The sequence below is a fragment of the Malus domestica genome, chromosome 08, assembly GCF_042453785.1.
Source record: "Malus domestica chromosome 08, GDT2T_hap1".
Lineage (NCBI taxonomy): Eukaryota > Viridiplantae > Streptophyta > Magnoliopsida > Rosales > Rosaceae > Malus > Malus domestica.
This window is the reverse complement of record NC_091668.1, coordinates 4347528-4365520: the sequence shown is the minus strand read 5'-3', so window position 1 is coordinate 4365520 and position 17993 is coordinate 4347528. Positions and strand designations below refer to the sequence as shown.

The following is a 17993-nucleotide window of genomic DNA, read 5'->3' as shown; positions in this document are numbered from 1 at the left end:
TAAAAATGATTAAAAACTGAAAATAAATAATAATAATAATTTTCCCTCTATTTTTTCCCGCTAATTCCTATCCTCAATTTTAATTTTCCCTCTTATTCCTATGCATGAGAAATAACATATGGTGTTATTGTCTTCATAAGTAGCTAAGTTAATCTTTTTTTTGAAGCATGTACTACCATTTTTATTTTCTCTAACAAATTAATAATTTGACAAATGCTAATGGTGTTATTGTCTCCAAAGCAGTGCATTAATATAAGAAACATGTCCATAAAAAAGACTAGGGTTTCTTATATTAATGCACTGCTTTGGAGACAATAGCACCATTAGCATTTGTCAAATTATTAATTTGTTAGAGAAATAAAAATGGTAGACAATAACACCATATGTCATTTCTCATGCATAGGAATGAGAGGGAAAAAAAATCGAGGATAGGAATTAGCGGGAAAAAATAGAGGGAAAGTTTTGCTTTTTTTATTATTTTCAGTTTTTTAATCATTTTTAAGAGTGAAATAACTTAACTATCCTCACATGTTGTGCACATGGTCTCACTTAACGGAAATATGGATGGAATATATGAAAAACTAACGGTAGGAGGCAAATTGGCTAAAAAAATTAGTTTGAGTCCTTAATTTTCCAATGGAAAAGTTCAGGGGGGAAATCGAAAGTGAGGTGAAAGTTCAGGGGGTAAACCGACAGTTTACTCGAAAAAGAAAGACGACATAAGAATTTTACGAGGTTATGAGACCTCAACTATATTTGTAACTAACAACCGACGATAAGAAGAAGGAGCTTGTTCAAAAAAAAAAAAAAAAAAATTTAACCCAAACTGCATGAAAAACCCCAACGAGCCAAATCATCAACAACAAAATTCTTTCACAGTAAATGTGCCAATTTCACAAGATCAATTTTGGTGCAAAAGAACACGGCATGCTAAACTTCCCACAAAGTGATTATCCACTTTTGCATTTAAAGTCAATTGTATTGCAAATGCAGTATTTGATTCCACCATAATCTTCTTGATTCCATTATTCCACTCGAGTGTAGCCCAATAACACCCCCCCCCCGGCGGCAGCTTCAATACATAAAATCTCACATCGATCAAGATTAGCACAAAAAACCAGAGTCCCATGCCCCTGATGAGTTTCTGAGGACACTACCAGCACCAATGAGGTCACCCTTACGACATCTATCAATATTAAGCTTTACCTAATCCTTAGGAGTAGGTTCCTAATAAAAAAAAAAGCATGTGTTCAAAAGAGACTTCATGGAGGAAGCCATACTCGCATGAAGCCAATCTTTCAATAATAACTGATTTGGGATCATTTGGGAGAGCAAAATCCTGGTCAAAAATACTTTTGTTTCACCAATGCCACAAGAATCAACAAGGCATACAAAAACTAAGTCTCAATTCCAAATTGTCCAAGACTAATATTATGAAAGAGATTATATTTGAATCAATTATTAGTAAATGCATCAGTATAAAACTGATTAGGAACGGGATAACTTTTCTAAATCTTAGTAGCAAATGAACAATCTCTAAAGACATAAATAATTGATTCAAAAGCACCATCACAACTACCGCATGAAGAATCCATACCCAACCCCGGCCGTCTAGCAACAAAAGCCAAAGAAAAGAGAGCACTTTAGGAGGAAGATGCAGCTTCCAAATAAAGCTCCATCGTCACTTAGTGTCTATATTATAATGTTTATTTTGTGTATGAAATAAAGAGATGATCAATTAGTTTTTGCTAAAGCTGCTTTAATTAATCAAGTTCATGCATCGCTTAAGATGTGTTTGTTGCGATGTTCTTTCTTTCAAATGACATGTGATTAAGTATTGGAAATTGTCTGATTTATGGGACCAGAAGGTCAATATATTGTTTTATGGGGCCATAAGTGAATAATTCAAGATGATCGTGTGGTCTCCAGAAGCTCTTACTTTCTTATAAGAGTTTTCCAGCCGTTGGATAAATTAAGATGCATAATTCTTGTAATTTAATTATGATTTATAAATGGAAGATGATGCAGCTAGAGAAAGAAGACCAAGAAAAGACCAAACCCACGGCAGGTCCCAGATGATGCAATTAGAATATCTTATATTTCCACTCAAGCTTGTCTATACAATCTTTTTTAGTGTTGTTATCTATACACTCATTTTTACTTCTCACACATTCTTCTTAATTTCCAGTTGTCGAATCGAATGAATTGAAGAAGATCAAAGAACATAAATTAACAAAAAGTGCATGAGATGTAAAAATATGTGTATATATAGCAACACCCATCTTATTCTCCAACATGCTCGTCTCTATTTCTTTTCTTTTTTTATTAAGCAAAAACAAGAAAAATGTACCTGACCTATTTTTATTGACAATCAAACACGAATTACTAATCTCACGTCGTTTGTGGAGCCAGCGAATATGATTTCCGATTTATTCACGAAAGATTGTTGTGTTTTTTATTAAACTAAAATTATTGCAATTGATACGTAACTCTTTTTTCTTAGTCAGGTTGAAGTCTTCAGGATTTTATTGAGATTGTATTCTCTTATATAGTATTGTACTTTAACTATACACATTGAAGTATCAGTGAAGGTATTCGATATCTGAACCATTTATGCAAAATACCTAACCCGTCCTCAACTCCAACAGATTTTTCATTATGCTCGGAAACAGGGTACACCACATATATGGCATTATACAATTATGAGGCTAAACTCATCCATTCCCCTTGATGTATGTTTGTACCATACTTAGAGCATCCGTATTTAGATCTCGTATAAATACTCGGAGGACTTAAATGTAATTATGTAATAAATATATGGGCAAATATGTAATAAGTGAGGAGCCCTTATTCTATAAAAGGGTCCCCTCACCCTCACAAACCTCAAGCCCCCTCACCCTCTCAAAGCCTCTCATATTCAGAGTAGGGCTCTCACCCTCACAATCTTCTTCAACATCTCAGAGAAATACAATATCAGTGTGGACGTAGCCTAAACATTGGGGTGAACCACGATACATCTTGTGTTATTTACTTTCTTGCAGATTCACGGTCGGATTTACGTTGTTCCAAGACCCCTCCGGTTTTGTGCATCAACATTTGGCGCCGTCTGTGGGAATCGACACGAAAAACTATGTCGGTTCTCTTTCATTTTTTCACCTCCATCGTGAATCTACAAAATCTGTAAAAACCCAAGATCCAAAGCCAAACCCAGAACACAGACATACTCTAGCTCTCTCTCTCTCTCCTCCCAATTTTCTGAGATCGGGATCAATATTGGGGAAGAAAAAGGCGTATTGAATCATGTTGGTAGCAGATGTTCCCACACTTCCCACATCATAGAAATCATCATCACCAGCTTCCCCTCGCCCGAATCAAGAAGATCATGAAGGCTGACGAGGACGTCCGTGTGATCTTCTCCGAGGCCCCTGTCCTCTTCGCCAAGGCATGCGAGGCATGCGATTTCTTCATTCCCAAGCTCACCATCTGCTCTTGGCTCCACGCAGAGGAGAGCAAACGCCAGGCTTTCCAGAAAACGACATTGCCGCCGCCATTACCCGCACCGACATATTCAATTTCTTGGTGGATAATGTACCCCGCGACAAGATCAAGGAGGAGGCAGTGGGTCTCGGAGATATGTTCGAGGCGACGGTGACAACGACCTCAAGATGATACTCAACTACGATGATTCCCTGCCAAACTTCGCCCAGCTCCGGAAACATCATCAACTCTCTCTCTAAAAACCCAGAAATGGTTTGAAGATTTCAGAGAGCTGAGCTCAAAATTTGCAGAAAGGCGAATGATCTGTTTCTCGAGCTCGATCAGACGGTCCAAAATCCTTCAAAATCCCAGATGTTAGTATTGTCCCAAATCGCCGACTCCTCGCAGTATTGCCTCTTGCATTCCCCGAAGGACGCCGTCTCCCGCCCGCGCAGAAACGAATCGGTCGGTGTGAAGCTCCGGCGTCGGAGATCCTCCGCTGGAGAACCGATGGGTCCGCCAACCAAAGAAGAGGTCGTTGGTCTCTGCACCAAGAAGAAGAGGTCGCTGAGAAGGAAGGGCAACGTCATCTCTGGGTATGATTATTAACAGCCCATCAGAAGGTCATTATTTTTATTGGAACAATAGGTCTGCCAAGACGAATCTAAGCTCGCTGCTCATGAAACTGCCCTCAATGTCCCAATCTCCCAGCTTTCCAATGATAACTTCACGTAGGAGAACATGCAGTGAACAGAGAGAAAGCAAAAGCAAAAAGAAAAAGAAAAAAGATGAGTGAGAATGGATGGGCACGACCAGGCTGTCCAAGAAAAGCAAGTGAGTTTGCAAGCAAAAGATACCGTACAAAACAACATGGGTGGACAGAGAATGAGCGGGGAGATCAAGAAAAGCATCAAGAAAAGCAGAAAGCAAAAGAAAAAAAAAAGCAAACATAGTTACGGTGGTGATGGCATGCAGAAAATAGAATTATGGGCATGACCCATTGAGCAGAGGATCAGATTTATTTTTCAATGATGTAATTTATTTTTCTTATCTTTCGGAGACATCTGTATAAACCCTATCAGAGGGTAATTATAATTAAAAAAAAAAAACGGCAAGCCCAAAGTAATGGGCTGGAATGTTATGTGGAGGGCGAAGGCGAAGGCCCCTATGCCCAAAAGAGTCAGGCCCTATGGCTCCAAATGTATTTGGCACCCTGCCGCTATTATCACTAACCAGGTGATCAAAAGTACGCTCAGTACTCCAAAATTATTAGGCAACCTGCCGCTATTACCACCAACCAGGTGATCAAAAGTACGTCCAGTACTCCAAAATTATTCGGCAGCCTACCGCTATTATCACCAACCAGGTGATCAAAAGTACGCCCAGTACTCCAAAATCATTCATGAGCATCGCTCATATCAATCATACATAAACATTCATGAGCATCACTCATGTCAATCAGCTTCAAAAGCTTCATTTACAGAGCTCTAGCTTCAAAAGCTTCATTTATAAAAGCTATAGCTTCAAAAGCTTCATTTACAGAGCTCTAGCTTCGAAAGCTTCATTTACAAAGCTCCAACTTCGAAAACTTCATTTACAAAGCTCCAACTTCGAAAGCTTCATTTACAGAGCTTTAACTTTAAAACTTCACTTGCAAAGCTTTACCTGCAAAGCTTAAGTGCAGGGTATACAAATACCGCCTCCAAACAATCGCCACTTCGGCCCATACATGGATTCAATTTGAAGTCTCCAGCCAACAGACTATATTGACTGAAGACTTGGGGGACTACACTATATACCATATATTGGGCATCATAAAAAATACTTGGGGGACTTAGCCCATTATTTATGTACTGAGGAGCGAGCCCTTATTCTATAAAAGGGACTCCCTCACTTTCATTATAGAGCACCCATTCTTCATGTACTGATGAGCGATCCCTTATTTTATAAAAGGGATTCCCTCACCATCATTAGAGAGCATCGCCGCCTGCTGAGTAACCACCTCGCCGCGAGCATCAACTCTAGCCCATCATTCATGTATTGAGGAGCGAGCCCTTATTCTATAAAAGGGACTCCATCACCTTCAACACCACAAGCCGAGCCAACCAAGGCAACATAAGCCACAACCAGAGCAGCCTCGCAATATGTGCTACTTCGAGTTGAGCATCATTTCAGATTGGGCACCGCCTCATATCGAGTATCAGTTCTAGACGACATCTAATTACTTCGGCCCACACATGGACTGAATTTCAAGTCTCCAGCCAAATGACTCTCTTGACTGAAGACTTGGGGGACTACTGTTTGTACCATACTTAGGGTCTCCGTATTTAGATCTCGTATAAATACTCATGGGGACTTAAATGTAATTATGTAATAAATAGAGGGGCAAATATGTAATAAGTGAGGCGCCCTTATTCTATAAAAGGCCCCATCACCCTCACAAACCTCAAGCCCCCTCACCCTCTCAAAGCCTCTCATATTCAGAGCATGGCTCTCACCCTCACAATCTTCTTTAACATCTCAAAGAAATACAATATCAGTGTGGATGTAGCCCAAACATTGGGGTGAACCACGATACATCTTGTGTTATTTACTTTCTTGCAGATTCACGATCGGATTTACGTTGTTCCAAGACCCCTCCGGTTTTGTGCATCAACAATGTAGATGATATTTCGTTTGTTAAAAAAAAAATTGGATGAAAGTTTTATTTTTTAACTTTTTCACCATTTGTATAATGACATGTGATGTGATATACCAACTCACTGAAAGATCAACTCTCTCACATTTGCAAATCAAGATCCCGTTGTAAAGTGTTTTTCGTTGCTTATATTAGGGAGTGTTTTCTTATGCACGATTTCTTATATTTACGTAAGAGATAATCAAACCCTAAGTTTTTTACTTACTTGATTCCCAAGGCAAGAGGTGGTTTAACTTTTGATTAGGCATAAAATCTGTGCAACTTGTCCACCACTTGTGGGAGACTAGACTTTTGATCTGGAGAACAAAAATAAATACGACAATTCGAATTTGGGAAACCCTATTCGATTTTGAATTTCTTATGCAAAAGTCAACTCTTCCACTCGTTACTGCGTCGTATTATGATAACACTTTGACCAAGCAAATGAGTCTATATCACTAATAATACTAATCAAATAGTGTTTAGGAAGCAACTTATTGTTGGTTATAAAGTTCGAAACTCCCTTCATAACTTGCAAGAGAGTTTTTCTAGGTCGGCACCAACTTGTTTGAAACTTTTAATTTTATATTTATTAGAAAGAAAAATCTTGGCAAAGATATTTTTCATATACAAAAGCTGCAGTAATCACTCAGTACTAAGGTCTGGTGATATTCCTCTTCGCTTAGAATTGAGAGGTCTTAAGTTCAAATCTTATGAACGGCGAATTTGATACCAAATTAGATTGCATATTGTGTGGCTTAACCGAACTCCCCCTCTCTATAGTGTGAAAATATCGATGTACTAAAAAAAATTAAATAAATAAAAAACTGAAGTAATGCACAAGAATTAAGTGGCGGTGGGAAAATAAATGGATGTCATAACCAAACATGCTTCTTCTCCCTTAACCGAAAAATTACCCAGTCATCTATCTCCTTCTATCTCCAGCCATCGTCCTCTGCCACCAGCCCGTCGTGCATCCTGCCCTTATTCGTTCCATGTACCAGAGTCGGCCATAGCCAAATATCATCCATTATCTCTTTGCAGCCCTCCTCTTCCAATTTTCTGTCTGCTATCCTTCTGCTCATCCATCCCTCAAACCTCAAATCAGATCGATCAATTTTCTATTGACTCACCAGTACGGTAGTACCTAACTATTATTCTAAAAAATTTAGTCTTCTTAATATTGCCTTACTTTTTTTATTGATTTCCTCTATTTTATATTTGTTTCTTACACAGAAAGGCTTTATAAAGGCTATAAATAAATATAGAAATACATAGAAATTCAAAAGAGAGCTGTTTTGTTTTTGAGTAGGAGTCTCTTTCCTCTAAATCCCCTCCCCTCCTTCCCTTCTCTTTCACTTTTCTCTATGTCTCTCTATATAAAGAAGTCAATACAATAAGTCAATATCTTGTGTTGGCGTGGCTTAATCGTGAGCATTTAAATAAAAGGGGACTAGAAGAAAGTGAAAATGAGAAAGGAGAGAAGCCAAAATTGTTTTGTTAATATAATTATAGAAATTAGAATGCCACTTAGTACTATGATCTAATGGTATTTCTTTTCACCTGTAAGTGAGAGGTTTTATTTGAACCATATTATTGGTAGCCCATTGTGAGGCTAAACTCACCACATTCCCGTTAGTATAGATAATATCGTTTGTTTAGGAAAAAAGAAAAAAAAACTACAATGTATGCTAAGTTGGTCTAGCAATCTTTCTGTTTTCTTAATAGAGAAAGTTAAGTGATATCTATTTCAAGGTTAAGTTGGTCTAGCAATTTTTGGTATTTGACGCAGTCGCAGTAGATTTATTGGATTTGGTTTTTATTTTCTTAATTTTTCTCTTCTTTTTTTTTACCTAAATTATATATTTATTTTTGTTGCTTTTTTTGTGGCTATGATTTTTGGGTAAGGGTTACTTTTCATGATTTTGATATTTGAGCAATAATATTGTCAATATTTGATTAATATATCTTCTTTATTTAGTTTTGATTATTCATCAATCGAGAAAATTCTTGTTTCAACTTACTTTTCAAATAAATAAAAGGAAAACTATTGAAAAGTGGTGTGGGCGGTTTATTCATGTACTCACTTTTAGTTTTCGCACACTCTTGTTAATTTTTTACCATTAATCCTCTTCAATTTATTTAATTCAACGGCTGAAAATTAAAAAAGGTGTGAGAAGTAAATGTGGTGTGGGTGTTTATAGCACTACCCTAATTAAAAGATGAACAAATGCTTCAAAAATTACATAGTGAAATTATTGGTTATTAGGAAGTGACTTATAGGTCAATTGATTATGAGCATTCGCCTATGCACCAGAGATCTTGTAGTCAAATCCCCCTCCCCATAGTTTAGTCTATATTATCCTATCATTTTGTCAAAAAAAAAAAATTATTGGTTAATGTTTTAGAGGATTTGGGTCGTATCTTGTCTTTGTACTATCTAGTTATATAATAATTTGTAACATTTCTCTAATAAAGATGAGACACATATGCGTTAGCGGATTTATCTCTATAGAGATATGGTACAAATGATGGTATAAGTAGATGGTAAGTGTGGCACCACACTTGTCAATTATTAAAATCGAAGAAATATTAGGGTTTTTTATTTCTGGACCAATAAAACTCGTCCACTTGTTTCTGTAATCTTGCTCACCACAAGCCCTTGTGAAAACATGATTCTGTGTGCGTAGTCCCCGTTCTGACAGAAAATACCAGGTGCTCCAATGGCGTCATGCCAACCATCCTTCTGTCTCGCCTCCTCTCTCTCTCTCCAAATCCAAACCTCCCTCTAGTCTTTAAACCCCTCGAATGGAATCCACTCGCATCAGTATCTCAGCCACTCGTACCATGAGCCCAACTCCCCAAATTAACCAAAACCCATCTCAAGTCCCCTCTTTAGTTTCAATATTTCTCACCAAATCTCAATTAGACAACTCAAATAATTTGTTTAATCGCGGTTGGTGAGTCGACAATTCCGCGAATACAACTCTTTGACGAAAGAGCATCGTACTCCCAATACCTAATTTCCCAGCGTCAATGGAGGAAAGGACAGTGCTTTTCGGGAAGTACGAGGTGGGGAAGCTGCTGGGCAAGGGGACCTTCGCGAAGGTCTACCATGGCAGACAAATCGCGACGAACGAGAGCGTGGCGATTAAGGTGATCAGCAAGGACCAGGTGAGGAAGGAAGGGATGATGGAGCAGATCAAGCGGGAAATCGAAGTGATGCGTTTAGTCCGCCACCCGAACGTCGTGGAGCTGAAAGAAGTCATGGCGACCAAGACCAAGATCTTCTTCGTTATGGAGTACGTCAGGGGCGGCGAGCTCTTCGCTAAGGTGGCGAAGGGGAAGCTGAAGGAGGATCAGGCCCGGAAGTACTTCCAGCAGCTGATCTCCGCCGTCGATTTCTGCCACAGCAGGGGCGTCTCCCACCGCGATTTGAAGCCGGAGAATCTGTTGCTCGACGAAAACGAGGATCTGAAAATCTCCGACTTCGGACTCTCCGCTCTGCCGGAGCAGCTCCGGAACGACGGGCTTCTGCACACCCAGTGTGGGACTCCTGCTTACGTGGCGCCGGAGGTGCTGAGGAAGAAGGGGTACGACGGATCTAAGGCGGATATCTGGTCGTGCGGAGTTGTGCTGTTCGTTTTGCTGGCTGGGTTTCTGCCGTTCCAGGAAGAGAATCTGATGAACATGTACAGGAAGGTTTTCAAGGCGGAGTTTGAATGTCCGCCGTGGTTTTCAACGGAGGCGAAGCGGTTGATCTCGAAAATGTTGGTTTCCGACCCGGAGAAGCGAATCACCATTCCGGCGATCATGCGCACGCCGTGGTTTCGCAAGGGGATGAAGAAACAGGAGGAGGTCACGGAACCCACGGAAGGTGTTGATGAAAAGTCCGACGGGAGCGACTCTCCGAAGTTCTTCAATGCATTTGAGTTTATTTCTTCGATGTCGTCCGGGTTTGACTTGTCGAATTTGTTCGAGAAGAAGCGGAAGGCCGGGTCCGTGTTCACGTCCAAGTGCTCGGCTGCGGCGATCATGGCAAAGATCGAGGCGGCGGCAAAGGGGCTGAGCTTTAAAGTGGCGAAAGTGAAGGACTTCAAAATAAGGATGCAAGGGCCGAATGAAGGGCGAAAAGGGCGGCTTTCGGTGACCGCGGAGGTGTTCGAGGTGGCGCCGGAGGTGGCGGTGGTGCAGTTTACGAAGTCGTCCGGGGATACTTTGGAGTATGCCAAGTTTTGTGAGGAAGATGTTAGGCCAGCATTGAAGGACATTGTATGGACATGGCAAGGTGACGGTAGCGGTAACGGAAACGGGAAAGTCGACTGTGATCTAGTTCAAGACCGATTAAACGAAGATTAATGTGTTAAAAGTAAATTAATAGTAACAATCTTGGAAATACTGAACCTAATTTTGGGGTTTTTGGCTTTCAGATTTTGTAGTTGGTTTTTTGTTTTTTGGGCTGTTTTCGGTTTTTAGTAAGAAGGAGGATTAATTTGTATATATTTTGTGATTAGAATGCTAATTAATATTTTGTAAGCGCCACAGTGGAATGTTGATAAACCTTGTTCATCATGCGTGGCTATTTTTTAACTTCATAACGGAAATTACACTTATTCATCATGCGTGGCTATTTTTTATTTTCCGCATCAATTTGAGTAAAATCAATTGTTTCTTTTTATTATATCCTCACATTTGACATGTATTTACTTAGAATGATACCAAAAAAAAAAAAAGTTTCGAAAACTTTTTGACGAAAGAATGTGTTTTGAGTAAAATCTCACAATGTATAATTAATTAGTTTGGCCATTCATATTCTAACAAGGGAGAAATTTTTCCAGATGACCGGCACATTAGCTTATTTGGAGTTCCCAACCAATATATCTTTAACACTTGCCTATTTCATTATTGAAATAAAAAGATTGTCATGTTTTGATATTTATGATAAGCATTAAATAAACAAAATTCCTAACATACCCCTATAGTTCAAAGAGAAAGAAGTCAGATAACTCTCCGACTACCCCCTTCCACGCCGACCACCCACCTCCATCGCCGCTATGTGATTCCACTGGTGACACTCCATATATTCTCTCTTCCTCTTGTTCTTTCCCCCTTTCTTTCTCGTTCTCCCCCACCCTATCCAAAACCACCCACCTCCGTCGACCCAGATTTGCTGTCTCCGACATCCGATTTAAGATTTGTCTTTCAGCATCCCTTGTGTCCGTCTCAGAAAGAGCACAAGAAAGAGGACAAAATATTGAGATGAAAAAGAAGGGGAGAGAGAAACGTGTGGGAAAGGGAGGGATGGGTGGGGTGGAAGATGCAGGTCTCCGTCAAGGAGTCGGCCAATGGGGGAGGCATGGGAGGAGAATGGTGTGGGAGGTGATTTGGAGATTGGGAATACAGGGAGTCAGTTTAATTTTATTTTTTAATTAATTGTATTTATGTTATAAGAATACATGTGTTAAGAGGTTATTAGTGGTGAAAACCACTTGTAATGCTAAGGTGTGTGTTCTAGTCACATGGAAAAATTTATCCTAACGAGGGAAGTAAGGGAATTCGAAACTATCATAATAATTTAGGGAAGGGAAAATTTCGAACGTACGAGGAAAACCCAATAAATGTCAAACCACATACATATTCTAACAGTGTGAACTCTAACCATTTTTCTTCTCTACAAAGCCAAAATCACATTGTTAATTAGTAATAAAATAATAAATGGGGGAGACCAAGTCAACAATGCTCAAAGACCGGAAGCTTTCAGAAGAAACTACAAAAAAAAAAAAAGTTTCCCAATAATATAAGGTACAAATTTGGCATCATAAGAAAATAAACCACATTCGTCATCTTAATTTAGAATTAATAAATGTTTAAATTACACACGTCGACAATATAGTTCCACCTAATTATAATAGCTACTAGCCTATTAGCTTCTGGGACTGGTAGACTGGCAGTTGGAAAATGAAAAATATTATTATGGTGGAAACGGTTGCGCTTTTTCTCTCCGTTGTGGACATGGATCTTTTTCGGTTTCAATTGTCCTAATTTTATGGATCAATGAATCCGAATGATTAAAATTTGATTTAACGGTTAAAATTATTATCATTTTAGAGTAAGTTTTTATTTGTAGTCGTTAGATCAAATTTCAATAGCTCAAATTTATTAATCCCTATGATTAAGACAATTGGATTCGGTGAGGATCCATGTCCTTCATCCACCATCTTTCTGGTGCAATTTCTGACGCACGTCCAACGAGCTGAGAGGATGAGAGAACGCTGCTTCTCGAAAAAGCACTTTGGTAAGTTTGGTTATTGATGATGTCACTGTACTCACTTTTAGTAAGCCCTAATTTTGGAAAATTGGGTAACAACATTCCAAAATGTTTTTTTTTTCTTTCAAAAAAGAGATTAATTGGTGGTTTCGTCACGGTAATCCAACTTTTTAAAAGCCTGAAATACTCACATAAACGTTTTAGCCTCTCTCTAACTATCATCGCGTGATTCATTGGCGCTAGGAATTGGACCTAATAATATGTTGAGACAAAAATATGAATATGAATGTTTGACCACATCATACACGTAAGTCACTCTTCTAAAAGTACAAGATTTATTATATGTTAGTCCTGCTCGCTTTATGCTAATCACATTTAATATAAGAAGTGCCTCAATCATATTTCCTTACTAAATTATTGAATGATACTGCACAAAGACCTAATTTCTTAATGGGGTGGTGAAGAATGCAAGGTATGTGTACTTTTCATCTCCACCATAATGCATACATATGGTCCATATTTAAGAGAGATTGCCTTGCAAGTAATTGCATCAACCAATATTATGAATTTATGGTATTGCTCAAGTAACTTGTGACTCTCAGTCATTGATGTACTAATAAGATAGAGAAATATCATGTAGATTTATATACATGCGCCTTAATAATTGTGAATTGTTGTTGATGTAAGTGGGATATAAGATTTGCCTAAATAACTGAAGTCAAGGCTGGTTTTTTTGTTTTGAGTTGCTTAAATTTATTTAAAAAGTTGGAGCCTTAATTGTGTTTGATAGATGAAATAAAGTGTTTTTTTTCCTTTCCGAAATCATAGGTCCAAAACAGCATAAAGAAGAAGTAGCTCTACACATGTTTCTCAATAAAGTTTTTTTTTTCATTGAAGGCAGGTGAATAACACCAATTAATGAAACTTTCCTATCGACAAATCATTTCTCCATATTGTTTTTTGCTAAAAGAACTTTTAGCACTACAGTTTACCAAACATTTACCTATTTTTTTCACAGCTCACAGCATTGCAAAAATATCTTAAAAAAAATACAACAACCCCAAACTAGCCCTCAATCAAATGCAAGTAAATAATTGTCGGTAACACGACTCATGACAATGACATGTATGTATGACATAAACTTATAAAACATTATTTATGTACACCTCAAGATTTCCAGAACTTAGGCTGTAGTGGTAGAGTGACATACACTACACGAAGGCTAGGGTTCAACTCTTGTCTTGCCCTTATCCCTTATTGAATCAAACACAACACAAAAATTGATGTCGATAGAGTTTCCAACAAGTGCAGAAAAAATCTTCTGAGCGTTCATGCATGCATGCATGCATGCATGACAAAACCGATAGGCATTGACTACGAGCAAGTTTCAATGTCCCGTATAGAGCAACAGATAATTAGATCCTTAAACACATTGAGTTTAACACAATTAGGTTTAGTGGATGCTTAATCACGTTTAGGAATGGAGAAAACAAAGATGACGTACGTACAGCTCCATTACAAAACAAAATCTTATCTGCCGAATCACTTTCGTCTTTCAGTGGTAACTAGGGTTTAGGGGTCACTTATGTTCCCTACTCTGTGTGTTCTAGCTAGTTAGTTGTAGATGCATGCAGGTAGATCCAACGAGGAGACACCACGTCACATATTTCAGATAAGATAAGGTTCTCACTTTAGGGGGTGGATTGTTAAGCCACTCAAGATTAAACCGCACAAATTATCGCATGTTTTTAAGTTTCTCAATGACCATATTGTTAGCACACATTAATACACTATGTTCTTGTAAATTAGCAAGCGATTATACTAATTGATGTAATAAGTGAATCTATTACGTCAAACAATTTATATTTGTGATGCGGTCGTGATTTAAATATAGTCTATGTTTTATAAAGGTCCATAATATTAGGTTCAGTCACGCATGCCACCATGAGCATATGGTGGCATATCTTAAACATTCTTGGCAAATGACTCACAAAATGATAACCGTTGAGATCACACGAGGGAGATATTAGCACTTCTCTTTCAGATAGAGAAGTAGAGGTTTGACTGGTGGTTTTTGTGGTTCAAGGTTTTGACTGGTGGTTAGACATAGGACACAAACACCGGATCGGATAAAAGTGGGCCAGAAAGGCCCAAACATTAAAAACTGGCCTTTTCATGGCCAGAAGGTGTCCATTTGGGTTTTATTACAACGGAATCAGAGTCCGCAATGACTGCTTGGCCTGAAGATTTCAATCCATATCAGTAGAAGAAGCCACATCGGTGTGTCCACCGGATCCAATGGGTTAGGCTGGACTGGGCACATAAGAGCATCTTCAATGTGAGTCTATATTTAAGAACTTCCACCACTATATTTGAGTACTCATTTAAGGACTTAAAAGAAATCTTTGAGACACAAGGAATATTATCTCCAATGGGAGAGTTCTTATAGTAGAATCCCTAAATTTGAGGTTTTTACGATTTTATGTGATAATTTGATTATGTGCACATTTTTTGTTTATGTTAACCTTTTTTAATTAATTTAACGTTACGTCGTCGTAAAATATTTTTTTTGAACATTTTAACAAACAAAACAAATTCAAATTCTGACACCAATTTTTTTTTTTCACAAAAACATAATTAGAATTGTTTCATTATTGGATTATGTCATGACAAATTGATTAGGTAGGTAGTTGAAGGTGGGGTGGGGGGTTGCGGGGGAGGTGAAGGTGGGGTGGGGGATTGCGGTGGAGGTGGGTGTGTGGTGGGTTTTGGATGGGAGGGGAGGTGAAGAGAGTGGAGGAGAGGGAGGTGGTCGGGGGAAATGGGTTTTCAGTTTATTTATTTATTTATTATTTTTTAATAGGATAAATTATTATAATATTTTTAATATATAATTTTTTTTTGCCACATGGCATAAATTTGGCAGCCATGCGGCACAAATACGGTAGCCATGTGGCACAAATGTGGCAGCCACATCATCTTCTAACAATTCAATGGATGAAAAATGTAACTAATGTATTATATTGAAATAAAATAGTACTTGAGGTATGAAAGTGAAATATTTTGAAAATATTGTGTGAGATTGTAATAGACCTCAAACCTGAGGTGGTAGATGTTGTATGAGATTGTAATAGACCTCAAACCTGAGGTGGCACAGTGTAATTTACCAAAAAAAAAAACATTGATGATGCTGGGATCTGCGACTGCAGCTGCGTCAGTAGCTGTTTGGTGAGTCTAGCAATAGTCGAGAGTAGAGGCAAGTGAACTTCAGCTGCACAACATCAAGGTTGTGGGGCCTATTTTCCAATCAAGGTTGTGTACCTATACAATCCCTATATGTGGGTGGGTATATACACCAAGTATTTGGTGATGGACTCACTTTCGGATCTATTTAGATTGTGCCACTAAGTACTACGGTTTTGTGGTATTCCTCTTCATTTGTAAGTGAAAGGTCTTAGTTTCAATTCTCACTAAAGGCGAATTTGAATCACATTATTGCTAGCGCATTGTGAGGCTAAGCGCACACTCTCCCCTTTAGTGTAAATAATATCGTTTGTTAAAAAACAAAGTATTTTTTTTGGGGATAGAAATTAGAGTTTAGGCTCAATCTTGGGATTTTGTAACCACTGTGTTAATTTCATAAATAAACGAAAAGACTAATCGGGGATTGGGATAAAACCGAAAGGTTGTTTAATTATTTGAGAATTCATCCATTACATTCGGAGCCAAATGGTTTAAATAGACTTAAACATAGCCTTGCAAATGCTCAAGGGTCTTTTGGAATAGAACATTAATCTCACATAAATCGAAAGGTTCAATTTTTATTACGGAATTTAAAATGCGGTTTTGGAAGCATAAACGGCATCAGATGGCTAAAATCCATTATATGTCATAGAAAGGTTATGCGTTAGAACTGAGATGCTGTGCTCTTTTTGAAAATGTATCATGGGCCTAACATGAAGCTTAGACGTCAAATCTGTATATTTCTGTTGCGTCTTTTTATCTTCCTTCGGCCCCATTTAGCTATTTGTTCTACATCACCAAGTCTTATTGACGACTTTGTAATTTCTCTTAGTCCTAGCCTTTTGTTAGCATCCAAACGAAAGACCTAATGGCGTTATATTAATCGATCGAGGAACTCCAAAGGGAGCATGTGGTGTAATTTTGTCTCTGAAAAAGTACAACAAAAAAGCAAAACACGTACATTATCAATTTATCATCATCGACGACAACAAAACAAGTGAAAAGCAACCTCAAAAAGTTCATGGACAAATGAAATAGGGTTTAATCATACATCAGCTGACGTAAACATGCTGGTGTAACGCAGTGACTCACATAAAAAAAAACAGGATTATGCTTGACTCACCAACTTCTAGTCTTCTTCTTCTTCTTACATGATTTAATTGTACTTGATTTATATTATCATAGATGAAATGATTAATTAACATGTAGTGATTGCATAAACAATGGACAAAAGTTGTGTACAATTTGGGTATTTTGCCTAAGTGAGCATGCATGGTGAATATATATATATGGATTATGACATGATGTGTGTGGATGCGATCCCTCTCAACAATATGTCTAGCTTATTAACAAAGACAAATTAAAATTGGTTTAATAGCAAATAACTTAAGACTTCTAGTTAACAAAAACATAAATTTCGACAAACACATTAGTGGCAGAAACACGTGTGGACGATTTGTAAATCAGAATTACATTAGTAAGAAAATTACTAGTGATTAATTTATATGCATGCGAATACAATTGACGAATATAATTTATACACGTGGCAAATGGCCAAACAGTAGACACACCACGCCATGCATAGATGGAAAACCATTTTCTGTCTCTCTCTGTTAGGGCATGATAAAGAAGAGACCTTGTAAGATAATCCTAATTAATCAAACAATAGATGAACTTAGTTTCTATTCCTTAACATTTCTCCGTGGAAAAGGAGTTCGTTCGGTTAGTTTCCTGGAAATTTCTATGAAAGTTGGCGAGTGACAAAGAATATAATAATATATAACATGCAAATAAACCCAAAAAAAATGATGACGTTCACCAAGCTTACGTTATGCAGGTCACTAGTATATGATCCTACATACAAATTCCACACGACAAGATAGCTAGTTGCCAATAAAATCTTAAGATTTGTTTGGAATTATTTTTAAAATGATTGAAAGAGTTTTTAAAGAAAATATTTTTAGGTTCTAAAAGTATTTAAAATGTTTCATGCAAGAAGCACTAATTATGTACTTCTTGTACGAAGTAATAAAGTGTTTTTTCAGCAATAACTTACTATTTTACTAAGAATGGGTTACAAAATCATTTTCGTTAAAAAGCGATTTTAGTCATTTTAAAAATATTTTCAAATAAATCATTAGTCCTATTAGCTATTACCTTGATGCAATGACTTTGAAAAACATAGGAGATGGATATCAGGATAACTTTCTACCTCTACATGCGGCTGCAGTTTATGAACACGATCAATACACGGTTGCTTGCTTGGAGTTTTTTCATTTTAGAAAATAGCAAGAAACAACAATTAATTTGCTCTCTTGAATAGTATAT

The 17993-nt window shown here is 37.8% G+C and overlaps 1 protein-coding gene across 2 annotated transcripts; it reads left to right on the top strand.

The window, feature by feature from the left end:
* The first annotated feature begins 8791 nt into the window (after positions 1 to 8791).
* LOC103423097 (CBL-interacting serine/threonine-protein kinase 5-like) lies at positions 8792 to 10654 on the top strand. 2 transcript variants are annotated; one of them, NM_001398334.1, is given in 1 exon segment: positions 8792 to 10654. In NM_001398334.1, a coding segment is annotated over 1 exon segment (1323 nt). In that variant the 5' UTR covers positions 8792 to 9190; the 3' UTR covers positions 10514 to 10654.
* The last annotated feature ends 7339 nt before the right edge of the window (positions 10655 to 17993 follow it).